The sequence below is a fragment of the Brassica rapa genome, chromosome A09 (genome assembly GCF_000309985.2).
Source record: "Brassica rapa cultivar Chiifu-401-42 chromosome A09, CAAS_Brap_v3.01, whole genome shotgun sequence".
Taxonomy (NCBI): domain Eukaryota; kingdom Viridiplantae; phylum Streptophyta; class Magnoliopsida; order Brassicales; family Brassicaceae; genus Brassica; species Brassica rapa.
The window spans coordinates 23,312,548-23,336,075 of record NC_024803.2 but is presented as its reverse complement, the minus strand read 5'-3'; the positions used below and the strand labels follow the sequence as shown (position 1 = coordinate 23,336,075).

The 23,528-nt window shown below is 35.5% G+C and overlaps 3 protein-coding genes and 1 pseudogene across 3 annotated transcripts in view; all 4 read right to left on the bottom strand.

The window, feature by feature from the left end:
• Positions 1-23,528, bottom strand: part of LOC117128145 — a 734,122-nt gene that overhangs the window by 551,737 nt on the left and 158,857 nt on the right. The gene's annotated exons all lie outside the window — the stretch shown is intronic.
• Positions 6,126-7,999, bottom strand: LOC108869853 (ATP synthase subunit beta, chloroplastic). Its single transcript, XM_033279898.1, is given in 2 exon segments — positions 6,126-7,119; positions 7,122-7,999. Coding segments are annotated over 2 exon segments (1,377 nt in total). The 5' UTR covers positions 7,954-7,999; the 3' UTR covers positions 6,126-6,574.
• On the bottom strand, positions 8,866-10,099 carry LOC117128144 (annotated as a pseudogene).
• LOC103839981 (transcription factor bHLH80) lies at positions 16,913-22,177 on the bottom strand. Its single transcript, XM_009116462.3, has 6 exons — positions 21,740-22,177; positions 21,191-21,325; positions 21,022-21,087; positions 20,651-20,719; positions 20,424-20,478; positions 16,913-17,134 (listed from the first exon to the last, which is right to left on the bottom strand). Exons 1-5 carry the CDS (start codon positions 22,175-22,177, stop codon positions 20,425-20,427), a joined length of 762 nt encoding a protein of 253 aa, XP_009114710.1. The 3' UTR covers positions 16,913-17,134; position 20,424.

Sequence of the window (23,528 nt, the reverse complement as noted above, 5' to 3'; positions counted from 1 at the left end):
TTTGATAAGAAACAGTTTGCTTCTAATGGGTTTGACTTTGTGCAGAAACAAAGGAAGAGACAAAACAGGTGCGATGGTGAGAAGTGGATCAGAAGTGGTGATCGTCCCTTCACCAAAGCCAAGAGAAGCAACCGTGATGTGTCTGATCAGAACAAGCTTCAGACTTATGCCAGCTTGGAAAAGATGTTGCATAAGGCGATTCATGTTGTCCGGCAACTCAAAAAGAAGGGAAACAACAACACTTCTTCTGCATCAAAACAGCAAAGTAATTTTTCTTCTCTTTCAAATTCTGATTTGAAAGCTAATGTGTTGTCTTCTAATAAAAGCAAAGCTGTGAAACCCACAAGCAAAGCTCATTCTACCAGGTGCTTCAAATGCCATAGGATCGGTCATTATGCTAACAAGTGCCAAAACCAGAAACCGTTGGTGACTTTGGAGAATGAGAACGTTGAAACCGAGCCAGAAAAGGAAGGTCTATTGCCAATTTTCGATGACTATGCCCATAAGCCGATGGCAGGTAGTTCTGAATTGATTTTTCAGTTTGAAAAGAGTTCTAAAAAGGTTTTGAACAAGAATGAATTTTCTGGTCCTTTGAATGCTTTTGATATCGGCGCATATGACCTTGGTCTTGGAAGCTTTGTGTCAATACAGGAAGGGTCTGATGAAGAACAATACCGTGGTCATCAAGCCAACAAAGAAGAATCTTCTTCCATTCAAAAACCGGACCAAAGTCAAGGTGAGCAAAGTTCAGATTATGATTCCTTTGCTTATAACCCTTTTCCTTTTAATATTACAGATTTGAGGACAAATCTTTTTGAAGAGAGAGGGAATGATGTGCCCTGGATCGTAGACCCGGGCCAGGATGGTGCACAACTCGACCCAACCAAGGTTTCCCCATCTGATGAAGCAACCATGGTCGAGCCAGAAGCTAAATTTGGACGAGCTGGACGAAGTGACACTTATTTGGGCGAGCTGGTCGAGCTGAATCAAAGTGACACTTACATATATGAGCTGGATGAGCTGAGTGAGCTAAGTGACACTAGCTTGGAGCTAAATGAGCTAAGTGACACTGAAGATGGAGCTGGTTTAGTTTCTGGACGAAATGGGCCTTTTTCAGCCCAAGGAAAAATTCATAACAAATTCAATTTGGGTCGGTTTTACACCAAATTCGACAAGGCCTTTGCTGATGGTCTCCTGCCCATTTGCATCAAGAAATATCAACAAAAGGAGTCAAAGTCGTGATCATCCAAGAGCCATTCAACAACACACTTATTTCTAGTCAAAAGTCTTAGTCTTTGTTTATGTTTTCTAAGTTTCTAGTTTTCCACAAAAACTCTTAATCTTTCTTTGACCACAAGTAGTATAAATATGTAAGCTCTTCTATGAATAAAATTAGTCTATGTTTTGGACTTTATTTCGTTTCTTCTCTGAGTGAGAGAGAGAGTTCTTTAGCTAGTTCATCGGTTTGAACCGGCTTGTTGATTTGGTGGTCAGCCAATCATCTTTGTGTGTCGTTTGGTGGTTAGCCAACACACTACATTCGTTCTTAGGTGGTTAGCCTTAGATCGTGGGTATATCAAGAGCCATTCCGCATCTCTTGACGACCCTTTCAATCCATCTCAGTTCCAGAAGTGCCGTTTGCCTTCTCGGATCATATCCAACACCCAGCTAAAGTGATCCTTCCTTATTTTGGTTCTATCACCAGAGATATCGCAACAGTGTACGGTATGAGATTTACGCTGGAGCCTAAATCACAAAGAGATCGAGGGAAGCGTCTGTTTCGTATGTTGAAATCCAGAACAAATCTGCCAGGGTCAGGCCTCTTGATTCGGGTTTCGCCTTAGATTATGGCACTTACTTCCTCTGAAACCATCATGACGCTGTGTTATGTAGTAGGGAAGCTGTTAGAAACCATGTCCTTTCATATTTATTTATCGAAGGTGATTCTTTCATGGCATTACTTAATGGCATATGTACCATGATTTTATCAAATTCTTTCTTGCAAATCGCTTTATCCAATTCTCGCTTAAATACCGACTTGCTGGGAGGAAAAGGGGTAAGGTCTTATACATTATATCTACTTCGGGTTCGGCAGGAGTAGAATGTCGATCGACATTGTTTCCCATTTGTCGATCGATATTTATCGTAGTTGGCCGATCGACATGATTCCTTTCCTGTCGATCAATCTACACATCTTCCTCTCATTCCTCCTCTTCTTCATCGAGGTTAATCGTTGCCTTCTCAGTTCTTTCGGTGTTGGACTGTTCTTTCTCATGAGAAGTGTTGTGGTCAAAAACGGACACGGCAAAGTTAACATCCAAATATCCGTAAAAATTAACATGAACGTTTTCACGAAAAGTATTTTTCGTAAAAGATCACTTTTACAAAAAGTCTTGCGGTGAAACATTGCGCTAATCTTGGTTCATTCATCGGAACTAAAGAATAAGTTTATGAAAAATCGGAGAAGATACAAACAAGGTCGCCACGTAACGACCGACCCGTGAACGAGCCGGTCGCTACGTAGCGACCGACAAAGCCGTCCGATCGGTCGCTATGTAGCGACCGGCAAAGCCGTCTGGTCGGTTACTATGTAGCGACCGATCCGTAACGAATAGATCACTACGTAGCGACCTACCAAGCCATTTGTTCAGTCGCTGCGTAGTGAGCGGTCCATCGCGGATCCAGTCGCTACGTAGCGACTGAACTGTTTCAGACATCGACCAACGGGCACGACCCAAAACCTTGCATTCTCGTCAGTTCCTCATTGCTAGTTCCCGAGTACCGTAGCCACATCATTTCACACTCCCGTCGATTGGAGTTATCACTTAAATTTTATGATAAAAATCGCGTAAAGTTTATGTTTATCGATAGAAATCGTAATAGACGTTTTTAGTTGAAAGACGGCCCAAATAGGTCTAAAACGCGATTAGAAACCCACTTACGATTTTTCAAGGAAAAGCCCATAGATACTATGGCGGTTTACACTTTATCCGCAAGAAAGGATAAATTTCAAATTTCCGCCGATAAATGTTAAGTTTCCGCGGATAATCATGAAGATCGAGAAAAATGGAATATCACCATTTTTGAGTTATGACGGCTTAAGGGCAGGAAGGGAAAAGCTCAAACCTACCTTGGAGGGAGTATATGAGGAGTCCTAGGCGAGAGGCACAAAGGGAGAACTTTTCAGAGCAAACTTAGCACTTAGAGCAATTTTAGGCAACTTTCCGTTTTTGATATTCGAGCTGCGACTCAATTAGGTTTTGCAGTCTTAGGGTTTTAGAACTAGGAATCTCGCCGACAACTCTTGTAGCCCAGGCTCTTACCTTGTTGTAACGCTCAAACGCGAATTCAAAATAAGATCTATTTTGCTCTCTCTTTTTTCGATTTCTTATTTTTCTCGTCTTTATTTCGTGTTCTGATTGCTTGGCGTGTGGTTTAGCAGATATCCGGGACCTCTGAGAAATTAGGGTTTTCCTAACTTTCCTAATTTAAACGGAAATCGACAATGCGGATTTCGGTTCCCATAGTTTGGCGCTAGAAGGAGGGCGGGATAACGGATTATTCTAACTCATAGCCGCAAAACGCAATTAGATATGATGATTGACATACAAGACTCGACCGATATGAACGTCATCTCTTTTAAGGGGAGAGCAACGGTCAACCCGACCAAACCTCGCAACGACCTCCTTGTCATCGAGTTGACGATTCAGAACATCGACGTCGCGAGAATCCTAATTGATACAGGAAGCTCGGCTAATATTTTCAAAAATACCCTCGAAAGGATGAAGATTGACCCGTCCGAAATTGCGGAAAACCCTATCCCGCTAGTAGGACTCTCAGGGGAGACCACCTTGGCTCTCGGGTCAATTAACCTCATGGTCAAAGCTGGAACTATGGAAAATATCATACAGTTCCTAGTTGTCGACAGACCTGCGTTATAAAACGTTATCACGGGCACACCATGGTTGAATCTCATGCACGCAAATCCATCAACGTACCATCTTTGCCTTAAATTCCCAACCCCTCGCGGAATCGAAACAATCTGGGGAAACCCGAGGGTATCACAAGTCTGCTTCGCCTCAGACCTAAAACGAAAAAAAATCAGATTCCGAGACCACTCCTAGGAAAAAATTGGCCTACCACAAAAAAGCCCAAGAACAAGATTCGGCAGAACTCTTCTCGCAATTGCGGAAAGCCAAAACCCTAGAAGAAAAGCGCGAGCCAACCTGTGAACCCGTGATATCAGTATGTCATGACGAAGCATTACCCGAACGATGCTTCGAGATCGGATCCAACCTCCATGAACCTTTAAGGACTAAGCTCATAGCTTGTCTAAAAAAGAATCTCCACACGTTCGCCTGGGCTGCGGAAGATATGCCAGGGATTGACATCAACATAACCTGCCACGGCTTAATATCGATCCAACCTTCAAACCAGTCAAACCGAAAAGACGAAAGTTGGGACCAGAGCGCGCTAATGCGGCCAACGACGAAGTCGAAAAACTGCTGAAAGTCGGATCGATAACAAAAGTAAGGTACCCGGACTGGCCCGCCAATCCTGTAGTGGTCAAGAAGAAAAACGGGAAGTGGCGAGTATGCGCTTTACTGATCTCAACAAAGCATGTCCAAAGGATAGATTCCCCTTACCGCACATCAATCGATTGGTCGAAGCAACCGCGGGAAATGAGCTCTTATCCTTTATGGACGCCTTCTCGGGTTACAATCAAATTATGATGAACCCAGACGATCGTGAAGAAACTGCATTTATTACAAATCGCGAGTCTTATTGCTACAAAGTAATGCCTTTCGGCATCAAAAACGCCAGCGCGACTTATCAACGACGACATGCGCGTCAAATCCCTCCATTCCGAAGACCACACATCTCATCTTGAGGAATATTTCGTGCGGATAAACTTGCACAACATGAAGCGGCTCCTAAGGAATAAAATTTTATCCTAATCAACTGACTTTATCGAGAAAGATTGTTTTTTTTAGGCCAAGTGGTTGATACCGAAATCTCGAATCAACTTATTAGTCTTATGATATATCTCAGTATAGAAAAGGATACCAAAGATCTTTATTTGTTTATAAACTCTTCTGGTGGATGGGTAATATCTGGAATGGCTATTTATGATACTATGCAATTTGTGCGACCCGATGTACACACAATATGCATGGGATTGGCCGCTTCAATAGCATCCTTTATCCTAGTCGGAGGAGAAATTACCAAACGTATAGCATTCCCTCACGCTTGGCGCCAATGAGTTTTTTTTTTTATTTTAGAGAAAAATTACTATGCCTTCGCCCTCAGAAATATGAATTAGTTAAGTAATAATAGCATGGCACTTCGAATTCGATATGAAATTTTTTAGATTTAAAAATTAGATTATATATTGAAAGAGTAGTATGAGATAAGAAATGGGTATTTAAAATGATATCTTCCCTATTCAGGCACATCTCAGCGTCACAAACTTTGTTTTCACACCGGAAGCTTATTTACAAAAACAAAAAAAAGAACGAAAAGATCATTTTTGAGTTCCTTATACTCATTCTGCCTAGAATTAAGTAGACTGGGTATTCAGCCTATCAATATCTCAAATCAATGATGGGTTCTATTAATTCCCTACCGAAATAGGGTACTTTAATAGGACCTAATGTCAGGCTATTGTTCTCCTCTTTTTCTTAAAAAAAAGTCATGGAGTAAGACATCGATTTATTAATAAGATCAATCAATTGGTTTGATTTCGTGATGGACTCCTCTGAAAAACTTTGGCGCACGTGTAAACGAGGTGCTCTACCTAACTGAACTATAGCCCTTGTGTTTATGATCCACATTTTATCTTATCATGTAGATAATTTCTTGTCAAGATTAATATTATATGATCGAACATGATATCTCTTTCATCTCGTTGTTTATTGGTATTGCTTAGAAATAATATTGGATTTATAATCCTATCGATGTGATAAGTATCCCCTTGCCTTCTCTTTACGATGATAAATAACCTACTTAACTCAGTGGTTAGAGTGTTGCTTTCATACGGCAGGAGTCATTGGCTCAAATCCAATAGTAGGTATAACTTATTAGACACCACGATCAATGGTGTCTAATAAGTTTTTGTAGCCAGCTTTTTTTTTCTCGCTTTTGGATCCTATTTTTTTATACGTCAGCTAGTTACAAAATCAAATCGTATTGAGGGCCTCGACTCGTGTCCGAGCTCGTCTGAGAGCTAGATTTGCCTCAATTGTTTGTCTCTTGCCTTCAGCTTTTCTCAAGTTCGCCTCTGCTATTTCAAGAGTTTGCTGAGCATCTTGTGGATCAATGTCACTATTCTTCTCTGCATCATTTACTAAAATAGTAATTTCATTATTGCCTATTCTAGCAAAACTGCCCATCAGAGCCATTGTTAACCATTGGTTATTAAGGCGTATTTTCAAAATACCTATATCAATAGCTGTGGCAATCGGCGCGTGATTTGGTAATACGCCAATTTGTCCACTATTAGTAGATAAAATGATTTCTTTTACTTCTGAATCCCAAACAATTCGATTCGGAGTCAGTACACAAAGATTTAAGGTCATTTCTTCAATTTACTCTCCATTTCTAAGTTCGTAGCCTTCGCAGTAGCTTCATCGATTTTACCCACTAAGTAAAAGGCCTGTTCAGGAAGAGAATCAAATTCTCCGGAAAGGATCAAATTAAACCCTCTAATTGTTTCCGCTAGCCCAACATATTTTCCCGGAGAACCTGTAAATACTTCTGCTACGAAAAAAGGTTGTGATAAGAAACACTCAATCTTTCGTGCTCTTGCGACGGTTAAGCGATCCTCTTCAGATAATTCGTCCAACCCCAGGATAGCTATAATGTCCTGAAGCTCCTTGTAACGTTGTAAAGTTTGCTTTACTTGTTAGGCAGTTTCATAATGTTCCTCGCCAATGATTCGAGGTTGTAGCATAGTTGACGTTGAATCTAAAGGATCTACTGCTGGATAGATACCTTTAGCAGCTAATCCACTTGATAGTACGGTAGTCGCATCTAAATGTGCAAATGTGGTGGCAGGAGCAGGGTAAGTCAAATCGTCTGCAGGTACATAAACTGCTTGAATAGAGGTTATGGACCCTTTTTCGTAGAAGTAATTCTTTCTTGTAAAGAATCCATTTCGGTACTAAGGGTGGGTTGGTAACCCACAGAAGAAGGCATTCTACCCAATAAAGCGGATACCTCGGATCCTGCTTGTACAAAACGAAAGATATTGTCGATAAATAGAAGTACGTCTTGCTCATTAACATCTCGGAAATATTCTGCCATAGTTAAGGCAGTCAGACCAACTCTCATACGAGCTCCCGGCGGTTCATTCATCTGATCGTAGACTAGGGCTACTTTGGAGTCCGCAAGGTTTAGTTCATTAATGACTCCAGATTCTTTCATTTCCATGTAAAGATCATTTCCTTCACGAGTTCGTTCGCCTACTCCACCAAATACGGATACACCACCATGAGCGTTGGCAATGTTGTTGATCAATTCCATAATTAGTATTGTTTTACCCACGCCAGCCCCACCGAATAGTCCGTTTTTTCCCCCAAGACGATAAGGGGCCAAAAGATCTACTACTTTAATTCATGTTTCAAAAATAGATAAGGTTGTATCTAAGTCTATAAAAGCAGGCGCGGATTTATGGATAGGAGATGTTGTGAGAGTATCGACATGACCTAAATAATCAACAGGTTCCCCAAGTACATTGAAAATTCGTCCTAGAGTTGCTCCGCCGACTGGAACACTTAGAGAATTTCTCATATCAACCACATCCATCCCTCTCTTTAAACCCTCGGTCGCGCTCATAGCTACAGCTCTAACTCGGTTGTTTCCTAATAATTGCTGTACTTCACAAGTCACATTAATTTCTTGACCAAGCGTATCTCGACCCTTAACCACCAGAGCATTGTAAATATTAGGCATCTTGCCCGGGGGAAAGGCTACATCCAGTACCAGACCAATGATTTGGGCAATACGTCCCAGGTTTTTTTTTCACGTATTGAAACCGTTGGATCCGAAGTAGTAGGATTTATTCTCATAATAAAAAATATGTTCAATTTTGTTGCGAAATTTTTCGAATACAGAAAAAATCTTCGATAGTAAATTCATTGGTTAATTCAATAATAAATGGGAGTAAGCACTCGATTTCATTGGTACCACCCAAGCGAATATGCAATTCAATTTTTTACTTAATTAAATTTCAATGAAGGAATAGTCGTTTTCAAGCTCAACTAACCAAAACCTAGTTTTAAAATCAAAAATATATGAATAAAAAAACATTTTGTGGAAAGTCTTTGATTTATTTGTCATAATAGGCAAGACTTTGTTTTATCTAGCCAATTCCAAAATGGAACTCTATTTATGATTCATTTATTTCGATCTCATTAGCCTTATTTTTCATATTTTCATTTTAGCATATCCGGTTATGCGTGCCATCGATATCAACCCCCCCCCCCTTGTTTTTCATTTTCATGGATGAATTCCGCATATTGTCATATCTAGGATTTACATATACAACATATATTACTGTCAAGAGTGATTTTATTATTATTTTAATATTAAATATTTCGATTTATAAAAACTCAAAGATTCAAAACTGGAAAAACAAGTATTAGGTTGCGCTATACATATGAAAGAATATACAATAATGATATATTTTGCGAATAAAATATCATGGTCTAATAAAGAATTATTTTGATTAGTTGCTAATTTTGTAAAAGATTCCTGTGAAAAAGGTTAATTAAATCTATTCCCCGATCTTACATGGGATCGCAAATCCCAAGTTTATCTATGAAGAGCAGATCTAATTGTATAAGTGTATATAATTGATTTCTTCTGTGTAATACTAATTGATAAGGCCTCATTGGTATGTGCTACAAGATCTCGTGCACTGGAACCCATGGTTATGGACTCGAATCCATTAGTATGGAACATTTTCTTTTCCAAGTGAAATCCCCTAGTATAGGAAAGAGTGAAAAAGTGCTTTCCTTGTTGTGGAATAAGAAGCCTTCTTATTTTAATGCATGTATTTAATTTATTCGGGGCTATTAGAGCGGGATCCACTTTTTGGGGAATATGAGTCAAAGCAATAACAAGACTATTTCTAGTCGAACATCTTTCACAATCCCTGGAGAGAGAGTTCACCAAGAGACCAAGGGCTAAGTAATTCGACTCATTCACATCAAGATCATGGGGTGATATAAAATCGGTCTATTTCCGACATCATATCCATAGTTAGCGCATTCATCATAGTTAGAAGCTCCAGCTCCGTATCAAGTTCACGATCAATATCGTTACTAGCATCAATGTCGTCACTATCATCAATATCGATATCATCAAGAAAAAAACCTTTCGGCTTGTTATCCAGGAACTTGTTCAGACATACTGTAATGAAAGGAACATAGGAGTTTGCCGCTAGGTATTTGACCAAATAGGATCGTCCAGTTCCTATAGAACCTATCACTAAAATACTCCTAGAGGGGGATAGGGCTAAGCGGAGCGAAAAGGGTTTTCCATGAGACGGGAAATGAAAACTATTAGCCCCACACGAAGTTTGTGAATAAGTGATTGTCTGATAATGAGCAAGGAATATCCGTCTTTCTGCTAAACAGGATGTATTGAACTCATAATTCATTAGATACTTTTTATGAATGTCAACTAAGTATCGTAAGTAAATTGTTCCCGGTTGTTCAATCATTTGATAACCAGAGTCATTCTTTGATAAATGATCACTATGAGTCAGACTCAATAGAATTTGATCAATCCTTTTTTATGCCCTTAAGGTGGAGAACTGAACCAAGAATTCTCTTTCTTTATCATCAATCGAATCACTGTTCGCGACCCAGGATTCTATTTTATCATCAATCCAATCACCGCTCACGTTTTTTCTTTTTCTTATCAATGAATAGATGTCTTTACTTGTATGACTTAGACGTCTCGTATTTCTCGAAAAAGTGATTCGATTGATGGGATTTGGTATGATACTTATGAGATCGATGATATCGATGAAGTTTATTTTCAAATATGTCTTCTTAGAACGTATTGATTTGACCATAAGCGGGATCACCACCCCATAGCATGTTGCCGCCAGAACCCTGTATTTCTTCTAGACAATCTCCTAATTGTTCCAGAGCAACTAGAAAAAGATTCTTTAACCAGAAAGAATTCTGTTCAGATGTAGGATACCTATCCAGAAGTTTTCGCAACTCAATCATGTATGATGGGATCATCAAAGATTTGATCTTTTCAAACTCTGTCTATAACTCAGTATAGGCTTGGGAAACAAAGAGAAGATGTGTACGAACGATATATCCAGCAACAAGAAGAAGGAAAAGGATTGAATAGAGGACCTCACGAACATTTGGCGATCTCAGATGTGTCGATATCAACGATGACTCATTATTTCGATGAATCATTTCTTTGGACAGAAGAAGATTATGTAAAGACTTACTCGAAATCTCACTTATCAGATTCCTTTGTGGAAGACACAATTTTTTTCTGAAGAATTCGCCATGATATATCTAATCCATACATAATATCATGAAAAATGGATACAAATTTTTGACTGCTACTTAGTATCCGCAATAGGTCTGAAAAAATATCTAAAAATATCAAATTTAGATATTTGTACCATGTCGAAGTAAAGAACCATGGCATATATGTTTGGAATAGATTCCATTTTGAGAGAGTTGAAAAAGCACCATCTCGATGAAAGGTTCTATCCATCTGCCCTTTGTCAACGCATTTTTTTTAGGCAAAGACTCCGTTTTTTCCTCTGTAAATATTTCTCAGAATATGGAGTGTGAATCAAACCCACGTTTGAATTGAAATTGAGATACTGATGCAAGCTCTTCTCTTCTGAATCGGATATTCATATCTGAAAGAGTTTGACAATACGTTCTTTCCAAATTTACTCTTTATCCCTCTATTAGAGGTGTTCCAGAAATGTCTGCAATCGAGTAAATAGCTCTACGAACTAATGGATCGGATCGAATTGGAAAATGGAAAGATTTGTACAAGTTATACCTTTCGTCACCACTTTGTGGAAAATCGTTAGATATGAATATGTTAGATACATGTGACTCAATTGACGAAGGTGAAATAGTATCTCTCTCCAAAAAAGCATTTTTTTTTTACCATCACACGAAGAAAATATTTTGTTGTGAATGAACAAGATAGTGAGGAATTGTCCATACGTAAAATCAGAATTATTGAGACGGGCCTTTTCCACATAAAAAGGGAATCTTTTGTTACAGTAAAAGCAGAAGTGATGTGGATTATTCAAGAATCGAAGTCGATTTGCTTTAGAAAAAGAAGATATCATTGAACTTCTCTGAAATGGTTTCACGGGATTCAGCCAATTGTCTTGATCGTGGGATACGATTGAGAAATAGGAATCCGTGTTATCAAAAGATTTCCTGCGATTCTTTCTAGTATGGAATGAGTCAATCATCCACTTTGGTATCTTATTGAACAAAAATGGTGATATTGTTCCTCCATTGATCAAGAATTTTGATTTTTGAGAAGTATTATGATCATCCAATAAAAAGGGTTTCAATTTTTTAAAATGAACGATTTGAAGACCTATTGATTCTAACAACTGATTGTAGGGTTGATCGTTCGGACCTTTCAATTCATAGATGTGGATCTCAGACCTATGAATGGGGATATTCTCGAAACTCACAAAGAAAAAAGGATGTGAGTTAGACAAAAAGAGAAGTAACTTGGACAAAAAACGAAGTAACTTGGACAAAAAGAAACGAAGTGACTTAGACAAATCTTTTTTATCAATAACCTCAGACCAATCAATCGAATATTGATTAATACATAATCGATCGAACACTACTTGAAAACGGCTCTTCCGCTCAGAAACGAAATGTTTCAAATGCTCCTGGAAATTCTTGCTCCCATTGGACCACTTGTATCTATATGCATTAGGATCCCGATTTATGGATCTCTCGGTTCGAGAAAGAAAAATAAGAGGATCGAACCATAGACAAACTAACAAGGGAAGACATTGGTTTTTGTTTCTACATACGCATTTTCAGGTAAATGACAGGTTTTCCTATTTATTATTATATCTACTCTCTTATATGCTTCGTGAAAGCACTATGTTATGTTGATCTAGGACATAAAATGTAATTTATGTCAATTTGCTCGGAATAATGAACATGTTGTGAAGAAAGATTTTTGTTTTTGAGGAAACAACAGTTGTAGCTAAATTTTGGTTGCTAATGGATTTGGCTTGACATTTAAAATAATACTAGAGGCACAATCAAATATCATTTGAAATGGGTTGCTTGAAGCTTCTATCGTTGTTTCATTATGTATTCTTCTGTTCTTGAGACATCAAGAAAGTGCGTGATACAACTTCCACACATTGTAATTCATTTGCCCGTTATTTATCAATGGTTACATGCTTTCCTAGCTTTTTGGTACCTAGCTTTTCCTTCCTCAATAGTCATGGTTACATGTCTTCCTTAAACTCTTTTTGCTGAAGAGAATGTAGGACGTCTTGGAAGAAAAACATCGGTGTGTGTGTTTTTTTTTTTTGGAAACAAAATGTTGGTGTGTAGAACAGCCAAAGAAAAGTGAATCTCAACACTTCAAAGATGCAAATGGGGCGCTGAGTTCACATACATGTTCTGTGAACTCGGCAAGTTGAATAATTTTCTTACTTTAGTGATCTTACTTTCTCGCACAATATCCTAATTAATACTTGAGGAAACTGTTGAAAACTGAGGCACAAACCATATAAATACTTTCAGACTTGGTTTAGAGAATATTGGTACTAAATTAACACCAATTAATATAAAACTAATTAATAGATTTTTCTGTCATATTTAAGTGAATGTAAAGCATTATAGTATTTTTTTCTCAATTGAGTTTCTAATTGGTATTTTCATTTCATATACTCATGAGGGTGTGTCAATAGAATTTTACTATTGTGAGAGTGACCTTAACTCCGTAGAAAGAGCGATTTAATTGTTTTGTTATATTCAATATCAAATCATAATGTTGGCTAAAGATTTCAATAATGCTAATTAAGAGTTCAATTAATTTGTATGCATTCTTCAGTCTAATTTAATCGTTAGAATTTGAGTTTTTTTTTTCTTCTTAAAACTATACTTACTGCTGAACTTAGGATTTAGAAATCTTCAATTAGTTATGAGCTAGCTGACACTGATTCATCGTTAACAAAAATCAGGTGAAGCAAAGAGAAACACTCCGTGAAACCAATTTGAAGCAAAAAATGATGCTATGGATGAAAAAGAAACAGTGTTCACGTACATTAAAGTGGTGTTGGATGCCATAGACTCAAGCTGGGAAGAGCTGTTACCTGAAAAAAGAATTCTCCAACCAGACTCCCAACTGGATTTTTTTCATCAATATACCATTCTATCCTACTCAGCTTTGTGCTGCTGACCATGAGTCCCTCTTTGACTTTATTAGTGAACTCATCTTCGAGTTCTACAAGTTTCCTTAATGGGTTTCATTTTGTTAAACCAAAAACAAAAGTCTTCTAATTCAGTGGTGAGAGCATCGTTCACGAGTTTCAGAAAGAGGTTTAGTATCGTCTCTTCCCGTTGTGTCGGTTTAATCCATGAAACAATATATAACTGAGAGAGAAAATAACTTTACTCTACTTACTCTAATCAACTCTATTTAAAAAAAAAAAAATCTACGTGACCTATTGGTATAGTTAAAGTAGAATAAACATGAAGTAAAAGTAAATAATTAAATTTTATAATAATTAGACAAGTATATAATTTCTAAAATGAACAGTAAAATAAATAATTAAAACTGTCGTAAGAAATCTATGGATTCTAACCCTAATTTTAGTTAGAAGTAATAAAACATTAAAAATAATTTTGTAATATTAGTATATTTACTCGCCCGCCCGTAGGGCAGGAGGTTTACCTTAGTATTACATAAATTGCTACAGATTTTTAATTCTAACATAATCTTTTCCTCCACTGAAAGTATTTTCGTCCAACTTAATTTGGTTTTGTTACATACTTACGAGATCCACTAATATTAATGGACAGAATATGTTTGTCATATACAAAATCGTAAACTTTTAGACTCCATTTGATGTTTATAAGTTACAATTATTGCTCCAACATTATAATATAAGTTCTAATTCCTATTACAATAACATGAAATCCGAGACATGAAAAATATATCAGCTTCAAATATTATTTCTACCCACCATCGAAAAAAAAACTATTGTTTTTATGAGGGTTTCAAAAACCATGTATAGGAAAGTGTGTTTTTACGTGCATTTTTTTAACGACAAACGACTATTCTATCACTCAAGTTTGAGATAGTCTGGATAACCTAAATGGAATAGAACAACCAAAATAAAACAATTCTCTATGAAAAGACCGTGCAGACTAGGCCTGGGACGGATATGGATATCCGGAAAATTAAAGGTACCTGGATCCGGATCCGTCGGATCCGTGGATTAATATCCAGATCCGGATTGGTGGTTTCCGGATATCCAGATTTTGGATATACGTCTCTATATTCTATTATCCGCCGATATCCGGATCCGGATCAGTAAAAATTATTTAAAAAAATTATTTAAAAAAAATACTAAATTTTTAAAAATAATACATAAATTAAATATTTATACAAGATTTATATATATATATGTTTATAATATTGTAAAAACTAAAATATAATATGTTAAAATTAATTTATGTATAAATATTATTATATAAAATATAAATATTAATGAAATTTAAAAAGTTAATGTGTTTTAAAAATACGGATCCGGATATCCCGACCTAAAAATTAAGATATTCGGATCCGGATTCGGTTTAGACGGATCCAATATTTTACTATCCGGATTTGGATCCTGGCACCCGGATATCCTATTTTCAGAGCGGATCCGGAGCGGGTCTCAGATCGAATCCAGATCTCGAATAATAAGTCTCAGGCCTAGTGTAGACCAAGCTAAAGAATCGACAATTCCATTGCGAGCTTTTAGGATATAGAAAATCTTGAAGTCCCGGAAGCAAATCTAGAGAGTCTTAGAGGCATTTTAGAAGCTTCATTTTCTTTATTAAAAGAGAATTGCAATTTGTATCTACTATAAAAAGTCATACTATGTCAATTTAACCAATTACATCTATTTAATTATTTATATTAATCTATTAAATATAAAGCATTTTCTGAAAGTCTTAATAATTATAAGTATATTAATAACCAAACAATTTTAACTGTAAATGTAAATTGTTCTTTTTGTTATAAAAAAAACCTGTTGAGAAAAATCTAACACAATCTTACTAAAAATTTTAAGTGTTTTTCTAAAATTAATGAACATTGATTAATTTTGTAATTATTAATATAATAATATTATAAATTATTGTTAAATAAATATTATTATAAAATAAAATTTTATGCTTTTTTATAAAAAAAAATTATAATTTCTTTCCATATTATAATAAAATAGAAGTAAATTAAGAATTAAATATGAAAATTGTATTAAATTGGTAAAGTAACATATTTTAAAAAAATTACATTCCTTTAAATTAATAAAATATCATTTACCAGTTAAAGGATAAAAATTTCTAAATTAAGTAATATTTTATACAAAACAATTTTTTAACATATGTTAAACTTTTATATCTACAACTATATTATCTATTAATTAATTTTGAAAATCAAAAAAATATATTATCTAAAAATAATTATATACAAAATATAATAGTATATAACTAACATTTAATTGAAGTGTTATTTACAAAATATGCTATTTGATATTTTTGAAATTTTAATAATTCCTTAAAGATAATAATAATAAGAAATCAGTTTTAACTTAAATAAATTTTACTATAAATTATAAAAATATGTAGAGAAAAATATAAAAATCCTTATCAACCATTTCAGATTTTTAATAATATATTTCATTACTTTACTAACAAAAAAATCAAAAGTCATAAAATTTCCAAGCTCAAAAAAGTTATGTATTAATTTTCAAATTTCTCATAGCCATGGGGTCGGTCGGATCCTTTTATTTTGCTTTGATTTCTTTGTTTGTATAGGTTGCAAAACTTCAGCTTTATCTCTTTAGTTCCAAGATCAAACTTAAATCCGTTTGACAAATATGTTTATGTTGTTGGTTTCATGTAATCTTTTTTTTTTAAATCCGGCTTGTCCCATTTCTGAGTTGGTTATGTGCTATCTAGTTTGCTTCTAGGTTTGCAGATGTGTGTATTGGAGGTGTGCTCCTCCTTAACTTTGCTGTAATGAACCGGTCTCTTCATTGACTATGGTAATCTTTGCCTTTGGTTCTGATTCTCCGGCTCAAGTCACATGATTCCGAACTTCAGTTTTTCCTATTCTGTGTTGTGGGTTGACGTTAGGTTAATTCAGTTTCTTCCCTTGGTCTCTCTGGGTTGTATCCATATGGATTTCACTTGGCTCTTCTCGTTTGTTTGGAAAAGTATAATGAGTTTTGGGCCTCAACCCTAATAAAGTTTGACTCTGGTGCACATCACCTTCTTCACCTCTTCTGCTTGTTTGGCATCTCCGATCCTAGGGTATTGTGTTAATGCTGATTTTATGATCTGTCTTCTGTTTTAATTTTTTTTAACGCTGATTTATTATAACATTATATTTATGAAAGAGATTACATAGACAATCGACAACCGACAATACTACCTGCTTTATAAAGATCTATGTCTAACTGCATCATCAAAACCATCCTATGAAGATCCATTCATGTCTTCTGTTTTAATTAAGCTTTGTAGCTTTAGTTGGTTTATAGAGATTGAATCTCAAATTGTTAGTTTGTGATTCCAGAGATTATATATTATTTGTTGGCTTTTGTCTTTTGGAGTTTTGGTAAAACATGTTGGCTTGATGTTTGTTCTCTCGGTGTAATCTCTATTATATTTCTTTATCTTCCAATATGATCTTTTAGTGATGAAAAAATATAACAACAAAGTTACATTTATACTGGATAAAAACGACAAAAAAATAAATAACTTTCTCCCTCCCTTCAATATGGAATACACATCCATGAGTTGTATCTGTTCTAGGCATAGGAGGAAATCCAAGATGGAAATCTCTACTGCATACGGAGTCAGAAGCGCTACAGTGGACAGTAGAAAACATGTTGCATCATTTGACATATTAACATTTTGGGCCAGATTATAAATAAATAATTAATAGCAATGTTAAGGGACTCTAAAACATGGCCAAATGATTGGACGAAGTTGAAAATGATGCAAAACTTAAAAGAGCAAATTACGAGATTTCACGTTAAGTTATATTCTTCAGGAATATTGAAATTGTAGATCACTTAGCTATGCTCACTCTTTCTTTTCATATAAACTTTTGTTTTGTTGGTTATTTTATTTTGGTTTTATTATCCAAACCACCTCAAATTTGAATTATACAATGATTTTTTCTCGTATATATATCAACATACACTTCTTATTGATTCTTAAATATTTTCCTCCTTATTGTACCAAGATTTCACAGCTAAAATTCATACAACAAATAATCTGTTTTTCTAATTAAATAAAAGGATCATGTTTCGACTTTTCGAACAGACCATCACCATTGAAGATGAAGATCAAATCTCCACTTTTCATGTTCACACTAACTATTTTTATCATCATTTTCAATGAAAGGTACAAAACATTTATAATCTTTTGATTAACATCAATTCTAAACCATAAATCATCAACTCTAAATCCTAAACCATGAAACATCAACTTTAAACCCTAAACCATGAAACATCAACTCTAAACCTTCAAATCTAAACCCTAAACGTAAACCCAAAATCTAAACTTAAAATATCAACTCTAAACCCTAAACGATGAAACATCAACTCTAAACCCTAAATCCCGAAACATCAACTCTAAACCCTAAACCTTCAAATCTAAACCCTAAAACATCAATTCGAAACCATAAACTCTATATTTTTCTGAAATTCGAACCCTAAACCTTCAAATCTAAACCATATAAACCTAAACCTTCAAACTAAACCCTAAAATATCAACTCTTGGGTTTTCGGTTTTAGGGTTTAGGATTTAAGGTTTAGAGTTAAAGGTTTAGGATTTAGAGTTTATGTTTTAGGGTTTAGAGTTAATTTTTTCGGGTTTAGGGTTGATAGTTTAGAGTTTAGTGTTTATTGTTTAGGGTTTAGAGTTGAAGTTTAGGATTTAGGATTTAAAATTGATGTTTTAGGGTTTAAAGTTGATGTTTCAAGGTTTAGGGTTCGTATTTTTTTAAAAAAATATAAGGTTTAGGATTGAGGGTTCGTATTTCAAAAAAAAATAGGGTTTAAGATTTTTGGTTTGGGGTTTAGAGTAGAGTTTTATGGTTTAGGGTTTGAATTTCAAAAGAGTATAATTCGAAAAAAAAATTTAAAAAGTTATTTATTAATTTTTTTATTTATTTATATATTTATTTATTAGATATATAAAGAACAAAAGCATAAGAGTCTTTTGTCATTTAAGAATGAAGTTATTTTTGAAAATATCTTTTTAGTAGTGTTATGAAAACTGGTAGCGTAAAAGTGATAAACATAAAATTTCTCTTCAAAAAATTGTCAAAAATACCATTTTCAAAACATCACTTTTTATATTTACACTAACCACTTTTATCATCATCTTCAATTCTAAACATTTATAACCCTCTGATTAACTTTGACAAAAAAACGTATGGTAAATTAATCTAAACTTAAAACATCAATTCTAAACCCTAAATAATCAACTGTAAACCATGAAATATCAACTCTAAACCCTAAACCCCGAAACACCAACTCTAAACCCTAAATCTTAAAATCTAACCCCTAAAACATCAACTCTAAACCATAAACGAAACCCTAAACCCTAAACCCTAAATTTAAACTTAAAACATCAACTCTAAACCGTAAATCAACAACTATAAACCCTAAACCATCAACTCTAAACCCTAAACTCCGAAACATCAACTCTAAATCCTAAACCCTAAACCTTCAAATCTAAATCCTACAACATCAACTCTAAATCCTAAAACATCAACTCTAAACCCTAAAACCAACCTTCAAATCCAAATTCTAAAACATCAACTCTAGGGTTTTAGGATTTAGGGTTTTGGATATAGAGTTTAGGGTTTAGAGTTTAGAATTGATAGTTTAGGGTTTAGTGTTGATGGTTTAGGGTTTACAGTTGAAGTTTAGGATTTAGGGTTTAGAGTTGATGTTTTAGGGTTTAAAGTTGATGTTTTAGGGTTTAGAGTTGATGTTTCAAAGTTTAGGGTTCGTATTTTTTTGAAAAAATATAGGGTTTAGTAGGCATGGGCATTTTAACCTGTACCCGAAGATCCGAATTGGAACCGACCCAAAAATACCCAACCCGAGACCGGACCGAAAATTTACAAGTACCTTTTGAATCTAAATTTTTTTTACAACGAAAGAACCAGAACTGAAAAGGAACAGACCCGAATAGACATGGACCCAAAAAGAACCGACCTGAGTAGACCCGAACCAATAAGAACTGATTTGTACCCGACTTAAAAACATGTATATCTAAAACTATGATGTTTTTGTGTTCTATTTTATATATATTATTTTATGATTTTGTTGAAATATCTTTTGTTAACAATATTTATTATTTTTTAACATTTTTAAAGTAATATAAAGTTTTAAAATGTAAAATTTAGAGTTTTAAAATGTTTTATTTTAATTTTTAATAGTTTCATTCAAGTGGTTTTGTAAAATTTAAAATATATATGACAAATATTCAACTAAAGTTGATGGAATTGGGTATATCATGTCCTTTTCAGATCCTAAAAACCCGAACCCGACCCATACTTGGTTTGGACCCAAAAAATTACGGGTATTTTAATTATAGACCCGAACCCGATAAGAACCGATCCGAACCCGAACCGAAAATTTCTAAGTACCTATTGGATCTAAATATTTAGGACCCGAAAAGACCTGGACCATAAAGGAATCGGCCTGAACCCGATCCAAAGACCCGAACGCCCATGCCTAGGGTTTAGGATTGATCGTTTAGGGGGTAGAGTTTGTATTTCAATAAAATTATAAGGTTTAAGATTGTTGGTTTAGGGTTTAAAGCTGAGTTTTAGGATTTAAAGTTTGAATTTCGAATAGTATAATTTGAAAAAAAAAGATTAAAAAAAGTTATTTTTTTATTTTTTTAGATTTTTATTTATTTAAATATTTATTTATTTATTAGATATATATAAAACAAAGCATAAGAGTCTTTTACCATTTACTGAAAAAATTATTTTTGAAAATGTCTTTTTAGTAGTGTTAGAAATAAAAATTGGTAGCATGAAAGTGGTAAACATAAAATTTCCATTTTAAAGACTAAACAAAAAAATTACATATATATATATATATATATATCAATTCTAAAGGAAACCTTATTGTTCTTCTTTAGGTGTGCATCTGCACCTCTTCTGTTGCTCTGTCAACTCCTGAATCAATAAAAAAGAACAGAAAAAATGATGAAAACAAATAAAAATACAAAATGATTTATTTTTATAGTTTGTGTTACTAATCATTGCTCAATTGCTCTTTCCGACAGATTTTTCTCGAGTCATTTTCCCTCATTTCATATGCTAAATTGATGTTGATATATATATAAACCTGGATCTGGCGTTGAAGAGCTTTCACATACTCCACAGCCTCTTCTAACATGTCCGCAGTGTTGGTTTGCTGCAAAAAAAGGAAAAAGATAATCAAATCTCAGTCTTTTCATATCTTTAGGAGATTTATTTATCTTTCTCAGCGTTTCAGAAACCATTTCTCAAACGTTCGATTTCTTAAGGTAGAACGAGGAAACTAATCAGATATCACTCAAAGAATATTCGAATAAAAACCTGCACCACCATAGTTTATGGACCATACCGTAATTTTTATCAGTGCCTTCACAATCATCAACAGTTAACATCCATTGTTCTTTACGGTCAAGCCTAATAAGCGCACTAAATCTTACCTTAAGCTTTTAAGAAAACTACCTTATCCATGTTAGGAACAAGTTCTTGCAGCCTCCTGATCCGGTCACTTATTCGTGTTCTCCTCATCTAATCATATGAATAGAGAAAATACATTAAAAAAAAAACAAAATGCACACAGAAACAACACAAACTGTTATGACTGCAAAGCGTGAAGCTTTTAAGCAAATACCCGTTCAGCGATGCTACGAGGATGAGTTGCACAACCGCGTTTAGCACGAACCCTAAAAGGAACCGAGTCGTCAAGAAGCGTATCCATGTTCATATCCATCATTCCTGATACACCACTACTCATTTGCTCTTCTTTCTACTCAAGAGAATAAAAGGAAAGAGTTAATTATCCAAGTCCAAGAATCATATGAACATTTCTCATCTCACAAGAGTAAGGCGAACTTCAGATTTGAGCGCCTTGGATATAAGGGATTTAAAAAAGCATGTTTCTGGTTTGACATTTACTAATAGAAGTTTTATGTCAGCCACTGGAAAAAAAAAAAAATACTGCAACTTGCTGAGTTTTGTAGTTGTCAAAATTGGACAAGACTGCTCTTTTACATCTTTATTGTCTCCAAGACTAATAATTTCATTTCAAAGACCCATTAAACTATGACTGTACTAATCTCAGTCAGAGCCTGGACTCAAAATACTGACTATAATTTCATACAAATTGATAACAATAAGAAAATAAATCAAATAAGAACAGATTATGTCGAAGAAAGGTTACCATCTGGGAAGAGAACTGAGCTTCAATTTCTCTCGACCGTTTACTCCCCGGAGAAATGTTAACGTTCGGCGGCAAGTAATCGTAATTAGCAGGAATCTCAAAATTTGATAAAACCCCATCAGTCGTAGCTCCAGAGCCACTGAGAAAATCCGCTGGAGAGCTGTTCTGACGGTAAAACCCACTTTGGTGATTGTACAGTCCCTGCTCAACGGAACTAGGGAAGTCAAACGTGTCGGGACTTGTTAACCCTGCCGAGTTTCCGGTAAGAAGCTCAGTTAAACAGAGGTTGGGTTTCAAATCATCTTCTTCATCGTCCTCGAGTAGGGTTTCAATCCAAGTGGCCGGAGCTGAACGGATCCGAGATAACCCACCACGACTCACATCTCCACCTCCTCCTCCTCCTCCTTCGCCGCCGCCGCCGCTGTGAGTGGATTGCATCGGATTTTCACCGGCGACTGGTTAAATCGGTGAACAGAAGTTCTCTGTTTTTTTTTCAGTGGAGACAATAAGACAAAGCCACAAAGGTTTCCTCTTTTTCCAGTTTTCGTTCTCGCTGTTTTATTATTTTATTTTTATTTATATGTAAAAATCTCTTTGGCAGCAGACCAGATTGTTCCCCGATTGTCTTTCACTTAAATTTTAGTTTTTCCTCGAAAAGAAATTAAAAAACTTACCGCGTGTTTATTTTGACACTGAAATACCACGTCATTAGATTCAAAGACATTCTTGACTTTGACTAAGATCTACGGTTGATTCTTGAATATCACCGGCAGTGAACCACATTTAAACAATTCTAGCTTTTACGTCACTGTTAGTCTGTTTTTTTTTTTTTTTGACGTCTAACGGCCATTCTATTACTCAAGTTTGAGGTAGTCTAGATAACCAGACCGGAATAGAACAACCAATGAAAAGTAACTCCCTGTGAAAGGTCCTAGCAGTCTTAGCTAAAAAATCAGAAATCTGGTTGCGCACTCGTGGCACATGGATGATTTTGAATTCTGGAAAACAAATCTGAAGCGTCTCTATCTTCTCCAACTCTGTCGCGAAGCTTGGCCACTCCTGGGGTTCCTTTATTATTGCAATCAGTTTCTTGCAGTCAGTCCCAAAGCTCTGGCATGGCGAGTGTTGAAGCATATTCTCCATCGCCCATCGCAGTGCATCTACCTCCGAATGCAATGCTGATTCACATCGAGTGAAATTCCATGTTCCCATAAGTTGTGTCTTCTCCCCGCTAACCATCCAATTCCATCCACATCCGCTAAAGCGATCTAAAGCTGTCCAGGACCCATCTAGCATGCAAATATTACCCAAGCTTAAGACTTGGATTTCCTCATTATCGCTGACCTGTACTACCGGTGGTATCATCTCATTTGCATTAAACCATGCTTGACATTCACTTTTTGCGTATCGAACTAGTTCCAAAGAGTCTCTGTCTATTCCCATGAATAGCTTATCATTACGAGCCTTCCAAATATACCAAATTATCCAGGGATAAGGATCCCTGTCTTGGTCTGGTTGTAAGATATCATTCTTCCTCCAGAATAGATAGTCCATGTTTGTGTAGACGCTTGACACTGGAAATATACCTGAGCTTGTAGGAGTTGCTGATAAGGACCACACATGGAGAGCTGGGAGGCATTCAAATATTGCATGAGTTACAGATTCTTCTATTTCTCCACACCTTGGACAATAATTATCGCACCTCATATTTCGCCTTACTAAGTTTCTCGTTACTGCCACCTGACCCGTTATCAATTGCCATATAAGATGGCACATCTTTCTTGGCGCT